The sequence below is a fragment of the Accipiter gentilis genome, chromosome 3 (assembly GCF_929443795.1).
Source record: "Accipiter gentilis chromosome 3, bAccGen1.1, whole genome shotgun sequence".
Taxonomy (NCBI): domain Eukaryota; kingdom Metazoa; phylum Chordata; class Aves; order Accipitriformes; family Accipitridae; genus Astur; species Astur gentilis.
The window spans coordinates 34,667,413-34,691,306 of NC_064882.1; the positions used below are offsets into that span (position 1 = coordinate 34,667,413).

Consider the following 23,894-nt stretch of genomic DNA (forward strand, 5'->3'; position numbering starts at 1 on the left):
AGGGACCTACAACAATCATCTAGCGTAACTGCCTAATTGGAAAGGAGCTGGTTTAAACCACAGAGCCCATTCTCATGCCTGAACTGAGAATTTTGCTGCAGCTGAAGGTTTCTAACTCCTTACTCTGCTTGAACTTTCTCCTGAGAACAAATCTGACCACACCACCAGGGAGCATTTCTTGGCGAGTTGGAAAACCAGCAAGAATTGTGTTCCTCTCTCACCGATACTCCTTTTAAAAATGCCACTGCCTTTTAATAAACACGGTGTGCCCTTCTTTTGTCTCTACAATGGCAGGTAGAACACACAGCAGTGAACGTGACTTCTCAGGACAGAAGCAAGCAGAAGTAACCACCTCTGTATAGGGACCCTATCAGTTTCCAAGGAGGGGACTATTTTTAACCCATTATCTTTCCTTTTATGATAGTCACAATCATAAAGATAAGCGATACCATTTTAATATCTGGTTTGTTAACTCTGGGAGAGTATTCAAACACAACAAACACAAAAATGCCAGTGTAAACACTCTGCAATTTACAAATATAACACATCAACAGGCTATGCTTTGAAATCAAGATAAGGTCACCCTTTAAGTCTCATCAGAAGCCTTTTAGTACAAAAGCTGTAATCACAGAATTACTGGCTTTAAACTACTGAATTCCCTAAGGGAAGTTTTATAGTGCAAAGGAGTGTAATCATGTTTGATTTTCTTCATTGCTAACTCTGCATGGAGATCTGCAAAAAAATCACTATTAATCTAAGACAGACAACATAGGCCTTAAATGAAAATGTAAACCAATATCTTAAAATGATGTTCATGCTGATTGCAGCTTCTCATTTACAGGAAGAAAAAAAAGCTCTATTAGACTGTCCTTTTTCCCTACCATGTTTTCTGCATAGGCTATGCAGTGTTCACCTGCTAAAAAGAAAATGTGTTTTTAAGGTTAGAACTTTGTTTATCTCAAGCAAAACCTGGTCATCTTTTAGGAGAACAGATAAGCATGAGAAGTTGGATTTGGTTCTGGTCTTTCAAGACTTACAAACTCTGACTGCTTATAGCTTAGAAATCTCTGTTCCAGAAGAGTAAATATTTCATTGTTCTGAAAATGCTTAGGCTTCAGAGAGCTTCATTGATATGCATGATGTTATGACACAGAATTTCAGACTTATTTCTGATTTACAAAAGCAATTGGAAAAACACATGAGTAATTGTTCCTGAAGAGTTGTTGCTAAATTTGGAGCAGATGCAGTGGAATTCAGGTTGTTCTGGGTAGCATTAAAAAAAAAAAAAGATACTGAAGTTATGCGTCTGTTCAGAGTTTAGCATGTATTCAGGGTTGCAAAGGACAAAGGGGAGCCTGGGACCATGTGAATAAGCAGCCTACATATTCAAGGCTTGATATTACCCATATTGAAGGTGCTGGAAAATTGCCATTGGTTTCCTTGAGTCTTTGCTGGACCTTGAGCACACATCTAGGCTTGATGCCCTCGGTTCCGTTGGACACCGTTCTGAAAACAACATTTGATTTAGCTACAGAAATGCTGATGCTCCCAGGAAGCTGGTGAGTGTGGTACAAACAAATCTTTGGTCAGAGCAAAGGCACTGTAGCAACGAATACATCATATTGCCTTCAGAACAGCAAACCCCCAAATTCTTGTAAAACTATCATTTTTTGGTGTATTTATATAGAAAATGACTGTAAGGGTAATGTCTGTCACTATTCAAGTGCAAGAGTTACAGAGGAATATAAAGTTATCAATAAATCACGAGTGAATGGCTCATCAATACTTTATTAATATATGTTAATTTTTCACATCTCACATTAACTCAGCATGCTGTTTGTCTTAACCTCCTAGCTATGGTGATGTTTAAACATAAGCCAGGAGTTTTCACAAACCAAGGACAAATGAATTGCAGAGATGTGATAATCCACATAGGAGTCAAAAAGACACATCAGTCCAGTAGAACTGACTAATTAATGAATAGAGACAACTCATTGCTCTGTAAATTGTTAGAACTGTTTTGGTTCACGGTGGGCCTTGTCATATGAAATCACGAAAGACATCTCAGAAGACTCGTTAGACTTTTGGTCTATATGGAGGGAGTCAGATGTAGAAAAGAAATAGAGTAACTCTTGGAGACAGTTTTGAGTAATTCTTTATGAATTTCTATTTTCTGCATGCAAAGGAATCCCCAACTCTTCCTGCTCACCCCATGTCTGTATTCTATGGATGTGTTTCTTGTGTGTAAAATGACCGGCCTGGGAGTTTACTGGCAAACTAGTTCTTTTTCCCATTATTTGGAAGGTCACTTTAAAATACTTTCACATCAATTGAAGCAATTACATTAACATGATGTAAGCCCTTAGCTCAGGTAGAAGGTAACTCTTATCAGCTGAAATGTGTTAAACTGGAAGTGCAGTCCTCTTTTGCTAATGCAAAAGGAAATGGATTAACATAAAGCCCCATGTTGGCCAGTTAACCCAAAAAAGAACAGAAAGGAAAGGCAATGATTTCTATATGCCACTGCTGTCTTCCGACTGAAGGAACACAATCTCAGTAACATGATACTGTTTCTACTTTTGACTGGATGACTAAATCTTTGAATGGGTGAGTAATAAACAAAGGAATAACAAAGAGCAAGTGATGCTTTCCAGACTACATTTTAGATGAATAGTCGTGGGTCAACATTTTGAAAGCTTCCCTATTTTGCAAATGCTTTCACATGTAAATAGTGGCAAATCAAACAATTTAAGTAAGGGATAACAGTGGGTGATGCAATCTGTCCATGTCTTCTTAGGGAAACATATCCATGTGTCTGAATTTATCAGTTCTCTGGGTCTGTAGGTGCTGCAAGCTCTGAGCTCTCTCTCAGCCACGCAGCATGGGGTCTTACTCACGGCATTCAATTCTAATCAACCTTTTCCTGAAAAGATATAGCAGGATTATATTGGGTTCAAAGACAGGTGATGAAAGTAAGTACGGCAGGTGAAAATCACAAGCAAAGAGACTGCAAGTTCTCCTACTTTGTGTGGAATTTGTTCCTGGGCTTTTCTAAAGAGCTGTACTGAAAGAAGGGTGGTAGATATTACAGGAGAGCATTAGCGTCTTTCTGACTGTACATGAAAATACATATACCCTGGCTTCAGGCTCCTATTGCTTCTACATTTTCTCCCCCTGTACTACTGGAGAAGCCAAAAATGCAACTTCCATTTGATTTTTCGTCTGTGGGCTTCCCCTGCAGGAACTGCACAGACTTTGACTTGGATACAATAATGATGTAGATACGTATTTTTTGTTTGTTTTGCTAACGTCTTTCCCTTTGGAGGAAGTTTCGCAAGTACTTGTTTCTACTTCACCTCGGAAGTTGCTAACGGTAGCATTTTTGGGAGGGAGCGAGAGAGCGGTCTGTCCCTGTGGGTGAGTATCAGTAGCGACTCTACAAAGACCTGGCTGCTCGCTGCGTGGCAGGTGACCCACGTTATACCCCGACGTTTCCGGCAGTTTTCCCTAACGCACGCTTGCAGTGGAGTCATTTGAAGAACCGCACGTTGGTGGACGTACATCGATGTGTGTATGTATATACATACCCCCCCATAGGCACTTACTGCACGCCCAGCCGGCCCCGCCCGGGGACATCCCGGTCCCGCCGCCAGGTGGCGCTGTGGGGCCGGGCCAGGCCGCCCGCCCCGCCCCGCCCCGCCTGCGCCCCGCCCCCCCGCCGTCTCCCCCCCCCGCCGGCCGAGGGCAGCCGGGGGGTCCCTGCCCGTCTCCCAGCGCGCCAAGGGGGGGCCCGGCGGGAAGAAGGATTTGGGGGGATGTCTCTCTTTTCCTTCCCTTTCCCCTTTGTGAACTCGGGGAACTTCGGCCAACTGGCCGCGTCCCTCCGCCCTGCCGGGCGTGAAGCCCCCGTGGGGAGGAGGCAAACCCCCAAATCCTCTCGACCCGAGGCAGCGTTTATCCCGCCCCCCAGCACCCCCAGCCTCTCACCCGCCTCGGGTCCCGGCCGGCTCCGCGGGGCGGCGGGAGCAGCTCCGTGCCCCCCTCGCCGGCGAGCGCAGGGCGCGGGTGCCGGCCCCGCTGGCGGGGCAGGAGCGGGGGCTCTGGGGGGGAGGATCCGCCAGGATCCAGGTAGATCCAGCTTTTACCGCTTACCCAAAGCCACCGGCAGCAGGACCTCCGCCTCCTCCTTCCCTCCCTCCCTCCTCCCCTCCTAACTCCCTCCCTCCCTCCCTCGCTCCCTCCCTCGCTCCCTCCCCTGCCCCTCCGCGATGAGAGACGGGCCAAGTCGGTGCGCGCCAGCCAGCAGCGGTCTCTGCCGGGGGCAGACGGATCGCTTTCATGTCGCAGGGTGACTGCTAGCCCTGCCGAGGCTCCCCGGCCGGGGCCGGGGCCGGGGCCGGGGCCGGGGCCGGGGCCGGGGAGGAGGAGGCGGCGGCGGGCGGGCAGCTGCCCCCGGCGCCGGTGTGCCTGCCGGCGCGGCCCGCGGGATGCTGTCGGCGGGGGATGCGGAGCCGGCGGCGGACTAAGATGGGGGGCGGCCACTCCCACAGGGCGCCCGTCTTCGACGAGAACGAGGACGGTGAGTGCGGAGCTGTCCGCGGTACCGCGCCCCCGCCCGTCGCCCGTCGCCGGCGCGTCGCGCCCCGGGGCGGCGGGCAGCGGCCGCTGCCCCGCCGGGGGTCTGCCTCGGCCTCCCCCCCCCCCGACCCCCAGCCCCGCTCTCCCCCGGGAGGGCAGTCCGGAGGAAGATCCTCCAGCGGGCGGTCCGCCGTGGGGTGAGCCGCCCGGGGAAGGAGGCGGGGGGAAGAGCCCACCTTTGTCTGCCCGTTCGCCCCGGTGTTCGCTTCGAGGCGAGCTCCTCGGAAGCCCGGCACGGCGTCGCTCGGGGTTGAAGCACATGGCGGGTAACTTCACCCAGGCGTTTGGGAATGGGCACCCTCTCGGAGGTCGCGGCTTTGCTTTCGTCTACGGCTGACTCTTTTGCCCACCTGGCCGTTTTCAACGGCGGCGGCGCTCTCAGCCGGTATACTTCTTCCAGCACCTTTACTTTCTGAAACTTTTTTTTGGCTTGCTCTGAGATTTTTCTCCCTGCCTATACGATATGTCGTAAGAAAGTCTGTCTTGTAAAGTTTTTGGAAGGCAAGGGGAAAGTTTGCAGAAAATACCCTGTTTCTTCACTATTTATGCAATGCCGGGTCATTTTCATATGCGGACCATATTCAGCTGGAATTATGCGAATGCATTTCAACTACAATCGTTTTGGCTTTTGAAGCAAAGGGAGCACAGCACTCTTAGGAAGCAGATGTTTGTCTACAATCACTAGAAATGTTTTTAATGTTACTTCTGGGATAGATGTTGTTGCCTATCGGAGCAACTGGTGCTTAATTTTGAGTATATTCCTTTCCTAGAAGTTCCAAATAAATTTTATTAGGAGGTGATTGTGCCTCAGTAGACTATCACACTGCTTTGGCTTTCTGAGGTCCGTAACAAATCAAAACCCTGTATGCTCTTCCCTATGTGGTCAGGATGCACGGAGACATTTGTATTATTTTGCTAATAGGGAGGACGTGCGTTAAATGCATGTAAAGTGCTTAAAAGGGTGAATACACATTTACTTGCATTTAAGACGAAATTATCATTCCCTATTCCTTGACAAACTTGAAGGGGTATTTGGTGAGGTTTGGTTTACAAGACTCCATCGTTTGTGTGGAGAATGGGACAGACTATTTACTGTTTGTGAATTGTGGTGCAATAGCTGTGATTTTCTTGAACTGATATAAAATTTCGGTCATTTACCATAGGTTATGCTATGTAAACAAGCGGGCAAGAAAGAATATCCCACCCCTTCCCCCCAGCTAAATTCTTGATCACTCACAATTAGTCTTGTAACCCTTGAGGTAACTCACCAAGATATACCCAAGAGTGAAAGCATGGCATTACTCTTGTCTAGACACCCTAAGGTACGAAACTAGCCATCCCTTTGCCTTTGTAAGACTTGTGATTGGGCTTTTTTGAGTCAGCAGTTTCCATGAATTATTACTGCTTTTTTTTTTTTTTTTTTTCCGTGAGACAAGGCTGTGGTCAGTTTTTGAACAAAATGAACAAAGTTCAATGGTAAATTACTGCAGAGAAGACTTCATGCCACTTAGTTCTTTTTGCCTCAGGAAAACATTTCTGTAATGCAGCTGTTATTAATACCTAATTAAAAAAAGCACATAAAATATTTACGGATTTCTATTAGGTCATTATTTATTCTTTGCCTGGTTTTGGCCTTTTTTTTTTTTTTTTTGTTCCCCTTTTTTTCCCCACTATAATGTTCCTAACATCATCTCTTTTTTCCTCTTAAAATACTATGCTTAGCACAACCATCTAGTTCAGAAGAGTCCATTGCTTTCGAAACAATAACCTGTTTCCTATACTACTTACAAATTATTATTCAGAATGGCATTTTCCCAAGTGCCTAAATAATATAGGAAAAATCTCCTCTTTGAAAATGTATCTTACAAGGTTTACTCCAAAATCAAGCTCTATTTCATATTCCCATTAGTAGCTACAAGAGTCATTGTTTTCCACAATATTGGACTCAACATGAAATTTAACAGAAAAAAAAAAAAAGAGAGAGAGAGAGAAAGTATAGCAAGAAAAAGTGGATTTGTTTCTTGAGATGCTATAATCTTGCTCCAGGATGACAATGCTTATCAATTCAAAGAGAACTGGAATAAATGAGTTGCGTATGAATATGTAGGCATAGTAGAAGCTAAGCTATTTAGTGTATTGTGTTTAATGTCACAGCTGCCTCTTAAAATGAGAAAAAAGTATTGTCATTTTATGTTCATGCGTGTAATGATGGATGTAGAATAAAACATGAATTTTGGAAGAAGAAGTTTAAAATCATTTACTGACACTTTGTAAATCATAGAAAAGGTTACTTACTCAGTGTACCACTTAACAAAGAATATATGGAAATAGTACATGTAGAGCACCCGGGTACTGCCTGACGAGCCTAGAGAGTATCTACTCTAGAGTTACCACTCATGTTTTCTGTCTGATGAGAATAGGTGTTGATCCACTGAGTAGATCTAAAAACTATAGGTTGTATGTAGACTCCCCACCATGCTTAGGATAATAAAAAATGATCCAGCCAGAAGGCTGGACTGTATGCTGTAAATCCCCAGTTATCACAGACAGCATAACACATCATTATCATACACCGATCTTTTTAAAGGCCATAATACATAACATTTTTAAACTAGCTATATTTGTTCTCTATGTTCTATTTTTGTTAGAAGGATCTTCCAGAACTTCACTCTTTGAATGGGTAGAAACATCTGTTTTCCTGATTAAATGAATCCTAACCTATTTATAAGATGTATGTTTATTTCAACTTTTTTGTTAGCATAAACAGCTCTCCACCCTCCATGATTACTCCAGTGCATTGATAGACAGCAAAAATATCCCCTCTCACTCCTTGTTTTTTAAGAAAAACTCTTCTAGTTTTCTCTTATTTCCACTGTTTTTTCATCTCCTGTGCCCCCCACCTGCACGCATTTGAACTTGTCTTGGCTGCATACAGACAACCCAAATTACACACAGAATTGCTGGTGAGTTTTCACCACGACCTTGTGCTGGAAACAATCCTTCCTGGTCTCTACTGGAAATAACTTTCCTGGTACAGCCTGTAACTACATATGCCCTTTTCATGGATGTATCGTGTGGATAGTTCAGTCACCCTGTGATGTTAGCCCACCAGTGCCCTGTTCAGCAATATCCACTGATGACCTCCAGTCTAAAGCAGAACTTTTTGGTGTTCCTATGTGCATGACCTTGCATTTTTTATGGCTGAATTTTGGTCCATTTCTATTATTGATATTCTCAAAGTTGATCACCCACTTCTTTCCTTGTGATGCTCCGATTCTCCATTGCTTTATCAATGTATTGTATCATCACCACTCGTCAGCTCCATGCCAGTTATCAAGTCCACTGAATATGTTTTGTAAGTATTCGGCTGGATTTTTCCAGACTTCATCTTCTTTGCTGTTAACCACCATCAGCCTCATAATTCCCATTTCAAAATAACATTTTTTCCTGTGTTAGCCACCTTGTGTTTTGCCAGTTAATCCTCGCCTTGTTCAACTTTGCTTATACTTTTTTATATATCACCTCACTGAAATTGAGAAAAATGATATCGAAGCCAACTTTACCATCTACAAAATAAGTTTCTCATCAAGGAAAAGTAACTGGTTACTCTTGCACAAACAGCTTCTGGTAAGCCCATGCTGTATTTATCTCATTTTTTTATTCTTAGCCTGGGTTAAAGCACAACAAGAGCTAGGAAAATCCAGTGAACAGAGTCCTTTGTTTGCCTAGAGCTTATACTCTGGCTAAAGAAGCTCAACACAAAAATATGTTTCATTTCTTGATTTTTATTGCTGTATAGGTTGGATAGACAACTAGCTCTGGTATAGCAGCATTGCTACCTCTAATAAAAACTAGATACTTTAATGGGTTGGCACCATAACATTTTTTCAGACATTTAGAAAGTGTTTTTAAGCTAGATACTACACTAATTGTGTAGTCATGTCAGCACTCGGGTAAAAGGAGAACAATTTCATTTTGGTTAATACTGCTGAAGCAAAGGAACGTTGACTCTCTTTACCTTGAATATTTCCTACTCTTATAACAACTGTCCTCTCCTGAATATGTGTATCCAGTGCTAGTATCAGGGGTACAAAGGAGTACGCCTTTTCTCATGTTCAGCTCTTCAGAAACAGCAATAAATTCATGAGAATGGCAATAGAAAGGCAAGAGGAATATTCACCATTGGTAAATATTACTTGCAAATTCTCAGTAAATATCATAAGTAACGAATACGTTAGCAATAGCTTGGTGACTGTAAAGAGTATCATTCTTGCTGGATTTGCTTGACTGTGCTCTGTTAAAACTTCAATGACATTTAACAGGTGAAAGTGGAATAGTAGAAAAGAGTCATTTAGGAAGGAGCTGACTCAGGAGAGATATTACTACTACCAAATAGTAATAACGTATTTGCCTATATTGTGGTGGAGGATACAGAGGAAAGGATAAGAAACCAAAGTGTCAGAGGCTGGAAGTTGTTCCTGTGAAGTGATATGGCAGTTGTATTTGATTATTTGGGGCTTAAAAAGTCAGTTTTGCCACAGCTGCTTTTAGAAACAAGTGCATTGAACTTTTAAAGAGCTTGTTTTTATTTTTATAGTATGTGACTTTACATTTAAAGCAAATACGTATTTCCGAAGAGCCTTTCACTGAGCATCCTGAAGCTACAGAGCTTGAACACTCCTTCGTGGAGGTCGGTGTGACATGCTGTGCCTCAGCACTGTAGTCTTGTATGAGGGAAATGAAGCATAGCAACATGCCTTGGCTTATTTCTACATGGCTGGTCCCTGATTCACTGTAGGGCTTATGGATCTACTTAACTTCAAGCAAGTGCTGAAGTCCCACTGCTTTGCCTGAGTCATAACTTTCTGCTCTAGCATCATAACTACAGAGCTCAATGGAAATCTTATGGACTAGAGAATATAGCATCCATCCTCTGGAGTTAAACTTTAAATTCTAAATTGTAATTTAAAACTGATTTCTACCTCTCCTTTTTAGATAAGCCTTCAGCTTAAATGAAGGATTTTAAGTTGTTGGCGAATTGCAGAAAACATCATTATTAAAAGACCAGCTGCTGAAAAGACCATCTTGTACTAAAAGCATAAAACCCAGATACGGATCCTAACAAAAAGGCCTGCGATGAATATGGATTCAGGTAGCTAAATTCAGAGCATAATGGCTGAGTTTATATAAAGTGCAGTGGAAGATGAAGAACTATAAAAGTGACATAGGGAAAAATGACACACAAGCGTTTCACTTGGAACCAATTTAAAGCAATGGTTAAATGTCAAAATAAGTCAGATTCAAAACAGAGTGTGCAGTGCCCGGTTATTGTCAGTGATATGATAGTGCCCATCAGCCTGCTGCCACAAAGCTGTAATGGATAATGTCTGAAGCAGTCGTATAACAACAGCGAAGAGCTCGAATCACGAGGCTAATAGCATGCTCTTTTCAAACTAATTGTTTCATAAAATATAGCCCTACAGAACAGTTAAATAAAGGGTCTAGAATCTAAATAACTTTTGTTAGTGAAAGTTAAAAATACAGGGTGGGATTAATATTTCTGCTGTTTTTTTGGTTTGTTCATGCAATTTCTGTAACCGGTGATGTAGCACCTTACTTCTTCCTTCACAAAGATGAATATCCAAAACACTTTCAGAACTGGATTGGGTAGGAATACCACATTGTGACTTAAAATTTCTCTAAGGCAGTTCTGTGTCAAAAAATGGATAAACCACAGCTGTCGAAGGTATTATTTTATGCTGGATATCCAGGTTTTAGGTAAATAAAATCCAGACCATTGGATTTTTATTTTTTTCCTTTACGACCATGTTGAACTATATACAATTTTATTTTCCATTTATTGAACTTTAGACATGAAGTCATCATTATGTGTAGTGCAATACATTTCAGAAACCCTAATGCTAGCGTCTGTACAAACACAGAACAAAATAATGATCAGTGTCGAGCTTGCAGTTACACCATGGTATGTGACAGTAGGAGAATATAGACAGAAAGGAGAGCACAGAAGAACAATATGATAGTTGCAAGCAGTCACAGAGGTACCAACTGCCAAACTGTTGTCAAGAGTTTGCATGGTCTGTGCCAAAGGAGGTTCAGAAGGAGTATCATGGCATTTCAGCCACCATCAGCCATTATCTTCCCTACTCAGTCTTCTTAAAGCTTTGGTACAGTGTACACAAATAATGTGGACCTCTTCAGACACTAACTGGTAACTATAGGTGAAGTTTAATACTAGATCACAGATTTCCCTTTTCTACAGGGAACTCTAAAGAAAAGCAGGATGAATCTGGCACTTCCATCTTAGCTTCTTGCTCCCTTGAATGAGCTGCATCTCTGTTCTCCCATTTGACTGTCCTAGAAATGTTGTGCAATATCTGATTTACCTCACACTGTCAGGACTATAACAAAGACTCTTTCAAGGGACAGCTAAAGTATTTACCAATTTTATTTTACTTTACCATCATCCAGATTCAACAAAATCTCTGCCAGCAATGGTTTAGAGAAGGACCAGATGAATTTTCAAGATCCTTCCTAAAGATATTTTCTACAATTCCAAGATTTAGTTTTCTGCTTTGGTGGAAACATCCTTGTCATAAGGATGGATAAGGTGGAAACATCCTTGCCTTAAACAAAGGCATCATGTAAGTCTTTGCTGCTGCTTTTGTAGCCTTCCAGAATTTACACACGTGGTTGGCATGACACCTATCTCTAAGACTGTTAAGGAATTTCTTGGTGGCTTGTTATCTAGGAAGTGAAAGTGCTCAGGAGAGGTAACAATTTACCCATGTTGCTATGTGTGTTACGTAGTGTGCCTGGATGTCAAGACAGGCTTTTTGGGTAACCAAGTACATATAATTCAAAGCTAACCAAACATCAAGCAAGATAAGGTTACAGACTCCTATCCAAGGTCAGGGAAAACTCTGAGTGTGAAACAAACTGTGAGAAAACAAGATTATTTTCTAAATCTCAACACCATTGCTTTTGCAATTACTCTTTTAGAAATTCATAAATTGCCTCCTATCTCTGCCAACAATGTTTCTTGCAGTGAAAAAGTAAGGCTCTGCTCCTTCAGTTGTGCTGCTGTGGTTTTCTGTGCCAAAAGGGTAGGCTTTCAGAGCGCTGGGTTCTGCAGGACTGGTGAAGCTGAGTGGTGGTAGAAGCAGCACACTGAAAAGTAATTGCTTAGTTTTCCCATGGACAAATGGTGTTCAAATGTACAGAGATATTAAACTGACTCCACTTCTCAATGTTGGCTTCACATCCAGTAGAGTTCAAAAGATCAGTCCTTCACTTCTGCCAGTGAGATCGTGAGGCTGGTTGCACTCACTCCCCTCTGACACCTTCCCATAGAACAAGGGGGAACAGGTCTATCGCCTCCCTTTGGGCTCCAGTGTGACATCCACTGGGTCATTGATAGCATCTGGCATGAAAGTATAAGAATTCCTTGATGTGGGTTACAAATATAGCAGTAATGTGGGAATGGAGTTTTTTGTGAAGCTTTAGTAACATGCTGTTCAGTGAATGGAGGAATTTCAGCCCAGAATCAAATGTTGTACCTGACTAAATTAGAAAATGACTGAGAAAATCTTTGGAAGAAAAAAATAGTAAGGAATTATGATCTTGCTCATAGATACTCAAAGAAAGTAGGTCCTATCCTACCAGAACTGTCTTTGCACAGTCTTTTCTGAATGTGGGCGCAAGAACGAAGAAGGCAGGGTTTTTGTTGGCCAAGCATAAGGCTCGTACTTCTCTCCAGCTTCCTCATTAAACAACAAGGCTGGGAAAGCAGCAGCAGAAATCTTCCTGTTGCAAAACCTAGTGGGCAGTGAAACCTGGGACCAAGCAGTGAAGGGCGGAAGGGTGGAAAAGAGGAAAAGATTGTCAAATCGATTTTGGAGGTTTCACAGTATTTCGACTTAGCGAGAGTGAGCTAATGCTGAGATGGTGGGAAAGGTGTTGAACACAAAAGGTTGCTACTGAGATCAATCAATACAAAGCAAAAAAATTCTGAGAGGTTATTCAAAGGAAAAGGACAACTCCAAGTTCAGCCAGATAGTAGAGCTCCACAGCATCCTATCATGGTAAAACATATGAGGGGAAGGGACAAAAAGTAGGGAACTTAGCCACGAAATTTGGCAGGAGAGGGATGGACTTTCTGGAGAGGGAAGAGCAGCAGTGTGCACATCAAGGGACCTGATCTCTCTTGAGCACAGTTCTGCTTAATTTAATGAACTAGTTAAATTGATTACCTTAAACTACATTACTTACTCTCTAATGTAAGCCTATGTTGAACTGTTGCTGAATTTGCTGTTGTACTTGTGAACACTGTATATGGGTGCATATGTAAGCTTCCCTGCAACAGGAAGAAGTAAAAGATTATTATTCTGCAAAGATCAAAAAATTGTGCTAGCAATAAATGTTGTTTTCTTAACTAAATCATATTCTGAGTTTCCTTGGATTCAATCACAATTTGGCATGAATAACAAATACAGGGTGTTTGCAGAAACAGAACAGGCAAATGCATTGATTTTTTTTCTCCTTTGGTTAAAGAACAAAGCTGGTTTACTCTCTGGGGTTCAGTCTCTAATACATTATCTGTTTTGAAGAATAACACTGGCCTTTATTTGTCTACATTTGTTTCCTTTATCAGAAATGCCTGTTCATATCACACAGTATCTGCTGATGAGCACCGATGGGGCCCAAGATGCCTACACCTTCTCAGTACAAGAGGATGTTGAGTGTTAATACATTTATCAGGACCTAGAACTGATTCTCTTAATACAGTATTTCATGGAACATCCTTTGACTTCATTTTAAACTCTTAGAAATGAATTTTATACTCTATAAATTATACATCATGTGTATAGAGTACAACTTTACGCTGTACGCTTCAAGTTCTTACTCTTTGTCTAATGTAGTAGACGGGCTTTTATTGTACTTCCTCTATGCAAAAGGTTTTTTGATAGGTACTAGTACTGTACCTTAATAAAATACAAATTTCTGGAGAAAAGAGGAAAGAACAAAGTCATCTGTTTCTTCACTCTTGAGTACTACCAGGCTTTCCCTTTCAGATTCCTCACCAGAATCTGACAAATATAATGAAAGTGCAGCATGTGACCTGTTTTCAGGTTGTCCTCAGGAAAATCTTAGTGTTACATACTGACCTACTCCCTTAGGCAGTCAGCATTCACCTGAAGTGTCCAGCAACAAGGGACTCTCTTAAGAGTAGGGGTGTACTTTGGTATCACAGAAAAGACGACTTTCTTCGTTTTGTTCCCAAGAAGTTATTTTCCACCCCAGTAGCCAGAAGAGTTCTTTACACTGTAATCATCTCTCACCTGATCAATTTGACCTCATCTTTAGCTTCCTTAATTTCCACACTGACTCTTATCGACTTGTGTATTTTCATAAGTAAATGAAACAGTCTTAACGGACAGGCTAGGATTTGTGAGGCAATTGAACAGTTTTGGTTTTAACCAGTGGAAATTTAAACTCTGTGAAAAATGTTTGTAAAAATCTCTTCTTAAATCACTGCCTCAGTTCTAGAAGCTGTCAACTTTCTGTATTTTCCGATCTGGTGTTCTTTGTCTGTCAGGAAACCTAGCAGTATGCAACCAAGGAAAGCTTGCTGGAGATTTGGCCCGTAGGGACGTGGTTTAGTGGTGGACTTGCCAGTGTTCGGTTTACTGTTGGATTCGATGATCTTAAAAGTCTTTTCCAACCTCAATGATTCTATGATTCTATGATTTCAGTTTATTTCACTTATATTCAGTCCATCAGGGTTCCTTTTTCAGTTTTGCGTATGATTACTTTCTGCTATAACCAATGGAAGATTCTATCTATAACCAGTTTTTCTCCTACAACACTTTTCTATGATTTCTGTCACAGGTCTTCACACAAGAGTATCAAATTCTATAATACTTTTATTCCTAGAAATGTTGTATCCTATTTTCTGACATTGTTATTAAAGTGCAATATAGACATATAAGTTACTTTCATAGATCCCATAATTAAGACAAAGGCATTTGCCTTTTAAATGGAAGGAACGCTCCTTAGAAAGCATTACTAGGGTGGATAGTAGCCTCTTATACAGGTTTTTAAGGCTTTAATGATAACTAAACATAGGTGATGAATCTGAAATTTATTTACCAAGTTTTATATCCCCATAAATATTTTCTTCATAATATGATATCATAATACAAAAGTCTGTATTTTATATTTCATTAATCCTTTTCTACTTTTTTTCTATTTTGAAAATGTGTGGTTTGGATATATTCACCAAATCTAGCCTACCATTTTTTTTTTATCTGACTCAAATTAAAATACGAATTAAATCTGTGCTTTTTAGCCTTCTACTTCTATCCGGTCATATTTTCTTGCTTTGGAGTTTATTTCCACTTTCTCTCTCATTTTCTCTCTTTTTTTCTTTTTTTAAAAAAATCATTTTAATTCCAGTTCTTTGAAGTTTTGAACCTTTAGATAATTTCTACAGCTGATGTACTTTTCTGCCCTGTCATTTTTAGCTTGGTTTATTAGTGAAAGAAGTAGAACACCGGCTTTGTCATTGTATTGCTAACACCGTTCTGTGTAAGAAAGACTGTTGTATTAAGTAGGATAAATAGACTACAAGGCAATATATGGACAAAAATTATTTTCTTCTTTTTCCTACTTTTGCAGTGATAAGGGAACACCTGCTGTTCCTTATTTAAGATCTAAAAATGCAAACTGAGTTAATCCTTCCAGTAATTATGATTTCATTTTTATATATTCTGCCTCCCTTGCCAAATGATGGGAAGTGTTCTTAGCCACCCTGTTAAAACAGAGATGCAATATAATCACAAGATCACCATTAGCCTCCTGAGTGTCCTTCACACCTTTCTGAAACTACCCTCCGCTTCCCCCTGGATTGTTTTCACATTATCTTATGAAGATTGTTTTTATGCCTTTTGGGGTTAGGTTTAGCTAAATTTTTGTCCAAGCTGTAAAACTTGCAAACTCTTTTGGGACAATGCCACATCTTAGGCACTGTGATCTGCTACACAGAGCTTGAAGTCAAAGAACAAAACTAATCAAAAGATCCTTTCTGAGAAGTGGGAAAAAAAGTCCTTATTTTAAGTCCAACTTCACATTTGACTGTTTTAGCATATGAAAACTACAGAGACAGCTGCACAGTCTTATGTGCAGGGCATTGCTGCAAAACAAACGTAGCCTTTACTGAGATTGGTTTGGATATAATGGGAGGAACAGTCTAGCCCGAAGTCTTCTGCAGCTTCATGAGATTTTTCTCTGCCCAGCCTCGGCATGTGATTTTTCAGCAACAGTATGACAATTACGCCATTATTTCCAACTCTTTTCCAGCCCAGTGACATGTCTTTGAGGTCTCTTGCTTAAGTTTTTAAGCTAAACTATTAAACTAGGTTGTTTTATGGTGCAAATAATAATAGCAGATAAAAATACCTTAGACAAAGAAATCTATTTTTAGTGAGAAATTCTCTGCAAAAATCTCAGTGTTGAAAGACTTTCTTGCAGGATTTATTGATCTTCTGTTAAACAAAAATGTCACCACTAAGTGCTGTGCGATTTTGCTGGAAAAGAGTCATAGAGTAGAGAACTTTTCCTGTTGATCGAAACTTGTTCTTTTGGAGTTAGGGAGCTCTCTACTGATGAACGGGAGAAGAGAGCGGCTAGAGAATAGCTGCCTGGGCAGTTGTTGGCTGTGGCTGCGGGAGGCAGGACGTGCAAGTGGAGATTGTCTGGTGGCTAAGCAAATTCTAGCTGTTGCTAGGATAGCGCCTTCTCTCTGAATGGCTTTTTACAAGGCTTTTCTGAGAGTAAGGAAAGGTTATGTCTGCTGTTTAGAAAAGATTAAGTAATATGTGGCAGTGAAGAGATACCGTGTTTTCAGTGGTTTCAAGCACTTATTCTGAGCGCTGCCCTGACTTCAGACCTTTGGTTCTCCTAAGCCAGGAGCCATCAGTCTATCTCACAGGTGTTGAGGGGAGCATAGGCATGGATTTTAAATGCATTCATTGAAAGCGACCCTTTCAGTGTAGTTACTGTCACTTACAGAGAAAAGATACTGCTTGTGGCATTCAGTTTTCTCACTGTTTCTAGTGAGATGCAGATAATTTTGAATTCTTCCCTGGGCATACAAATGCTAATGAGTAACTACACGCTCGGCGCTCAGCCTCCTAACCTTCCTCTGCTAGGTAGATCGTATACATCTTTTGATCCACAGACATATGTGGATCAATGACATCCTGATGTTTCGAGTGACAGGACATCCTGCATGTTGCAAAGAAACTCCTGCAGTGCTACATTCCAATTTGGAAAAGAAAAATACAGCCCAGCATATCACCCAGGAAAGACTGCTGAGTACTGTCATATGCAATATGTTTCTTCTAGTCTTTAGTCATGTGAAGCTGATTTCCAGTCCTTCTTCCACCTGTATTCGGTGATTAAGATAACAATAATACTAAAAAAAAGGATGGAGCTGGTGGTGGGAAATAAATCTTTTTGCTGTTTTGAAAGCTTTCCATTCTGTACTGTGAAGAAACAAAGGCTGTTCAATATTCTTTTCATAAATAGACGGAGGAAGCTCTGATCTACTGATTTACCATTTTATCCTAGTTAAGAGAATATAATACAGATACACACGTATTTTTAGAGATTAGTTCTCTCTCTCTCTTTCCCTCTCTCTATACATTGATATTTTCATACATACGTTACTCTCATCAAAACAAACCCAGCGCATGTGGTAAGGAACTCTAGCACTGAGTCACCAATATTCATTATTTTCTTCTAACATCTATAATTAAACTTATTTGAGATTCTATTTCTGTGATAATACAGAACTGGTATAAGCACATTTAATACTACCAAATGTTTCAGGCAATAAGACTAACAAACCTTCTGCTACGTTGAGCAATTTTATCCTCTGCAGTTCACTATTTGTTTGTGCTTTGCACCTAATAACTTGTGTTGTTAAAATTAGAAGTTATGTTCTTTCCATTAGTATCTGTCAACTATCCACCCTGTACAACGAATGAATCTTTTTATTTATTCGTGCTGTGTGGTGATATAACGTAAATCTTTGTAAGTTAAGTTGTGACTTGGAGAGTCTCCTGACCTTCTGCTGTTAGTGCCAGCCCCCAGCCATAACCTGGGAACTGTGTGGCTGGCCTCAAGTCCTCGTCCTCCCCTCAGTTGTCTCTGTGCCAGCTGACGTGAAAGCCTGGGAGTGGAGATGAGGTGGATTCAGTTTGTTTTGTGAATGTATCCATGTTTGCTTTGCTTTAAATCTTTCATGTTTCACTCCTAATCTTAGCAGTAGGTAGATAAGACAAAGGTCCTGATTTCCTTATTCATATTTACTGTTTTCAGCAATGCATGGTCCTATCAGCTTTGGTGTAATTGCTCATGGTGTGTAAATAAGCATACATTTATCAGGCTGAAACTATCTTTACTTCGTCACTGGAAGGATGTCCCAGAGTAGTGCAATCATCAGAGAATAAGTTGTCAGCTCCAAGTAAAAAAACTGCTGCAGATAGGTGACCATTGTACGTATAGTAGTCAACCCATCTTTTTCAGTCTCAATACCAAACCTACCAATTCCATCATTAAATATTTACCTGTAAACCTTGAGATGAAGACATTCATGTTGCACTGAAATTCTGCAAGTTCTTTATGAATTAAATATAGCTGTTACTATCAGGGTTTTTTTCTACCCTGTCTGTACGCTCTGAAGGAAAACAGTCACAAAAAGTCAAGTATCAAGATAGAAAGGTGTTTTAATGTTAACTAATAACTGAGGATATTGCTTCAACTGAAGTTGGGAAAAATCAACCATGTTGTATCAACAAAAGTTTGGTCTTGAACATGTAGGTAAAAAAACCTTTGGGAGACCTGCTTTTACTCCAAAATGGCGGACAAAGCGAAGTGATTCTTATGAAATTGCATGATTCACACAGTCAAATAGTAAGAATCCCAGCTAGAATCAAAAAGCAGCCCTTTTTGTCTCCAGATAACTAAAAAAAAATCAGAACTGCAAAGCTAGGTTCAGGTCAGTCCCTCTGGAACCTCAGAGGTTTGGATTTGAGGTTCCATCCCTAAAACGGATTTTTGAAGTAGATAGTGAAAGTCATTTAATTGCTGAGGATGGATAACTATAGGTGGGCTAATGGATAGAGTTAATGGAGGAGGTCAGCCCTCTTAAAAGTAACTTCTTTTATTTAAACAGTCAGTGGAAATCTGGCTAGTATAAGCGGCACCTAGCTTCTGCGGGACTCTGAGGCGCTTCTTTGTGGCCAGACAGTAATGGAATACTTGCAATTTTATTTAACTCTTCTATACTGGAGCGCTGGCACTTAAATGTACTCACTATATGTGCTTCTAATTTAGTTAAACGCGGCGTTTTTCCATAATGAGAGGCAGCTTTTCCTGTTTCCAGTCCCCATTCTACCCTCAGCTACTGCTGTGCAACCTTACTGCCTGCAGCTGGATCCCACTGCTGTAAAACCACGGGCCAGGCTGTAGCTCTGGAAATGCCGCTGTGCAACAGGAGCGGGCAGGGTGCAGCTGTCCTGTCCCCAAGCCAGGCGAGCAGAGAAGGTCACTGATATAAGTGGGGTCAGTCAAGAGTTCAGAGGATAGTTGAGGTTGAGTTGAGTTGAGTTGAGTGCATGGCCAGACACAGAAGTACCTGCAATCTAGCTTGGGTGAGGACTGAGCTAACGTGCAGCTCAGAAGAGCCGTGAGGAGCCTTGTGGGGACCTGCCATGGCTTTGCTGAGCTGCACTTCATGGCTCTTTCTCGTTTCATAGCATCCTGACCCAGGTCTGAGCTGCAGTGGGGCTCCTGAGCCCATGGGCAACGTGGTGGTGGGGAGGCAGGGGAAGCTGGTCATAGGCAGCAAGGCCAGTTAGTGCCCTCAGAGCCCTGAGAGGTATAGGTTGTTTTTCACATTGATATTTGTGACTTTTTTGGTGAGGAAGAGACACGAGACACAAATATCTGGATATCTTCAGACATGATCTTCAAATGTTTTTGAAATTCTTGTGATTTTGATACTATTTTCAAATCCCAAAAGATGAACCAGACCTGGACAGCCACATTTAAAACCTGCAGGTTTGCTTTCTTCTTTTGAAAGGTTTTTCCTAAGGGAACATCACTGCTCTCAAACTGATGAGCTTTAATCTTACAATGACAAATGAAAAACAAGCCTACGGCTCTGTACATCAGGCACACTTCTGCTGCAAGTTAGAACTGGCATCATTCATTTGAAGCTCATGGGGCTGGTTAGGTTTAAAAACACTAAATGGGAAGCAATCCCAATTGAAATGTGAATCTTTCTGACCCTTTAGTGTCCTTATTTTCCCCCAGTATTTAATTCGTACCTGTGGTTAAAAATGGAAGAGATAATTCTTCCAGATCCAGTTTTGGAGGCAGACTTCTCATCTCTTGGGATCTGAATTTAGAAGAAGAAGAGGAGAACAACTCATACTTTGTCTAGGTGGGTAAAATCCTATTCACATGGCTCCCTAACCTCCCATTAACATAGCACCAAGACCTGTTTTTGGAAATCCTACTCTGCAAGAACAGTGTTCTCGGAGCCACTGCCCAAAGAGGTTTCTTAGCTTCCCCTTGGCATGTTTGGCATTATAGAGGCCTCCAGGTGGATAAGATTGACTGATGCATCACTGAGGATTTTGCTGGTAACTTCTTTTAAAGAATTTTTCCTTCACCTGAGGATGACTCTGGTAAATTTTACTGTAGGAGAAAAGAGTTTGGTCCACTGAAATTTGACATTTTATTCCCATAGCAACTTCCCTCAGAGAGCCTTCCAGTTCAGTTATTAATGAGGTTATTCTCATAGTAACTCTGAAGGAGGTGAATATTCCTACTTTCTAGCTGAAAAAGATGCTTCATAGCCTATTATGTGTTTCCTGATTTCACAGGGAAGTCTATTATAGTCACAGTGGAATTTAGACTTTCTGGATTTTGGCAATACATTTTCACAAGGAGTGTCTTTTCTGTTGGACATAGCTGTCAACCTGTTTCTCCTTGCAATAGATTTCAGAGATTCTTTTTCTTAGCTCATTGGTAAGTAGGCAACATGGTCAGTCAGAAAATCTATTCACTCAACAAAAGGGAGCTATGTTTTATCACTTACGAAAGGTCTTAAAGACATTTTACTTTTGAGCAGGTCCTGAAACTTTTCCGCTTAGTTTCAACGTCAAGTTTACCCTTCCAAAGAGCTATGAACACCATGGAAACTCACAAAGGCTTCCCTGCTATTCACTGGCTGTGATAAGGTCTAGTACATCAATTCAATTGTTCTTTGATGACTTTTGATGTTTCTGGTGTTGCTACTAAGTTAATAGGCTTTCTGAACCAAATCTTTGTCCTGTCGCAAAACAAAACTGTTTTCACAGCAACAAAAAGGGATCTTTAATTAAAACTTTCACTGATCTTAAAAAACTAAAAAGGAATTAGCTGACTTGTGAGTTTATTATAGTAAAATTTTGTAAATTACTGATTTATAATAGGATACATGGATGAGTGATTAAGTTGGTATCAGAAGTTCCAATTACTTTCTATTAAAACAAGTTAGTCTATGCAAAAGAAACTTTTCTACTAGAAAAGAAGTTACCTGAATGCTATATGCTAACAGAATGTAGATGAACCTAAATTAGTTGCAAAGACCTTCTGTTATGATAAACTAACTTATGGTTATCCTGAAGATTTGACACTGCCTAACTAAATCCTAATCATTTTCATGTGGCAATGAGGTCAGGGTTATGGACTTAAGTCAGTTGCATTATTATCCAATCCACCAAACCTAATAATTGCAGTTCTTCATGTCACGTAGCTTCAGTGCCAGACTAACTGGAGAATCATGTGCCTTCATGTAGCCAGTAACAATGAATCCTGTGCACAAGAAGTGAACATCTCTGCAACACCTATGTGTTAACTGTTTCCAACTACCACCAAATCTTTTCTGGCCTTTAGGCTTGTGTGGTTACCCAGGCTCTGGCAATTGACAGACACCAATGATGGCTATGTAGCAAAAGGGAGGATATTTACAACATTCCAGTCCATCCTGAGGAACACCTGACTTCTGATGATATTTTTCATAGCACTGAGTTATACAGCAATATGTAAAATCTCTGATTGGTCCCTAGAGGCTTTTCACAACAATCTCTGGCTATTTGCTGCTTGTTGAAAAACAATAGTAGAATTAGCAGTGTAAATTCATTTCACTTTTGTGTTAAACCTAAAAGTTAAATCCCCTGTATTTGAAGTACAATTATCTTTTCAGCTTCATATATGGATGATTAACCAGTCACGATAACAGAAGACCAATGAAGTGTTGAGAAGTGTTGCTTCAAAATAATGCTGCTGAAGTTTTATACTAAACTGACCCACACAATCAAGACCATCTAGGCTGATGATCCATCATCAGCAGTCAGGTTCTTGATCTCAGTCTTTGGTACCACATTATTATTTTCAGACTGATCAGATCAGTGTCCCTCCACCTTCATGGGCATGGAAGTAGCACTAGAAGAATGTCTTCTCTGTGGTTCCCCTGCAAGGAGTTGACTTTGCACAGATCTCTCTTCTTAGTCACAGTCTGAGTGTCCTCCCCACTTTGAGCCTGCACTATGTTGTATTTCTACCCCTTTTTGAACTTGTTAATGCCTTTTGGTTTAGGCGGTATCCTGGGGAAGGAACTATTATAAATTGAATTGACTTTTTGCAGTATTAGCCTCCATTCATGCTTGCCACTATTGTATTTTGTCTCTTTTTTTCCTTTTAAGCTGTCTCAGCCGCTGCTATTTTAAATCTTAGGTATCTGTCACCAGAACCTCACCTTGGTTATTGCCTGTACCATTAGTCATCATTGGGATTTCTGAAGACCTTGCATTATCCCCCCAAAAGACAAGTAAAACATATAATTTATGTTAATTTTTTCAGCTCACATCATCAATGGTGACGTTAAACAGATAGTCATTCTTTCCCGCTTTATACTCCACTGCCCATGAGGACATGCTATCAACTTGGGCTTGATCCCTACTAGTTTGTTCAGCTGACTTTTTTGCAATGTTAATACACATTTCATGTCCCTCATATTTTCTGCCCAGCCCTGCCAGCTCTATTTGACCTTTTTTGGTTTATTAATAAGAAACAATTAAAATCCATTAGCTGAAGTGAGTAACTTTGCCTTCAAATAATAGCAGTACTTTAGACTGTATTAGCCTAAATATTTCTGGCATAGGATGTTTATTATTATTTCTACTTATTTTCAGAAGGCTAATTGGCCTTCCTGGGATTGCCATCTAAGTCAAAAGACGTGCTTAGCAGATCATTTTAAATTTGTCTTTACCTTTATGGCATGTGCTCACTTCTGCATGAGGAGAAAGTGCAAGTATTAGAGTCAGTATATTTTAATGTGACAAGGATCAGAGTTTGATCTCTACTTCGATATGAAACAATTTCTGTAAAAGTAAAATACATAAACTCTGTACTAAAAAGTACTGTAACTCCCCTATGAAGGTGACTGTCTCATTCTACTGCTCTTGAAACTAGACTTCTAACAAAACTAGCCTTGGAGGTTATCATAACGTGTCGCAATTAGCTTAATCCAGTCTAAATGTCCATACTGCCACCAAAAGGGGTGCTCCTGCTCTCCTCCCTGTTCCTGCTGTCTGCAGTGTGCCAGAGATGGTGGCCGTGTGATTGCCTCATTTTCTTCTCAGGTTTTCAAAGAGCAAGTCCTTTACCTGCGTGATCATGTGCTTTTATCATTGCAAGGATCATAAAGAAGGGCTAAAACACAGTGTCAGTGAGGTGGTCTTAGAGAGAAGTTTGTTGTGTGTATAAGCTCTAAAGCATGTAAGTTATGCTTCTGATTTGGGGAAATATAAGTGTTTTCTACTTCCTCTCATTTTAAGGCTGTCTGAAAATAGAAATCTTTCCTCTGGAAAGCTAAAAGTGAAATGAAAAGTAATATTTCTTGAAGTGTTCTGATTTCAGAAAAAAAAAGTTCAGAAATGCACACACAATCCTCATGGACACAGATAGAAAACAATAATAGCAAAGCAAAAATCGCCATGAATCAATACTGAGAAATTTTTCATTTCAGCTGAGATCAGTGAAGAACTTTCGATTTTTTAATTCTTTCATTTCCTTCTGCAGTGGAAAAGAGGTAAAATGGAAAGCAGGCAGAAAGCAAA

The 23,894-nt window shown here is 40.7% G+C and overlaps 1 protein-coding gene across 1 annotated transcript in view; it reads left to right on the forward strand.

The window, feature by feature from the left end:
* The first annotated feature begins 4,293 nt into the window (after positions 1–4,293).
* The window catches only part of STK32B (serine/threonine kinase 32B), a 182,931-nt gene continuing 163,330 nt past the window's right edge, over positions 4,294–23,894 (forward strand). The window contains exon 1 of the mRNA XM_049794716.1: positions 4,294–4,579. Coding sequence (XP_049650673.1) covers positions 4,504–4,579 — 76 coding nt within the window. The 5' untranslated portion in view covers positions 4,294–4,503. The remainder of the gene's footprint in view (positions 4,580–23,894) is intronic.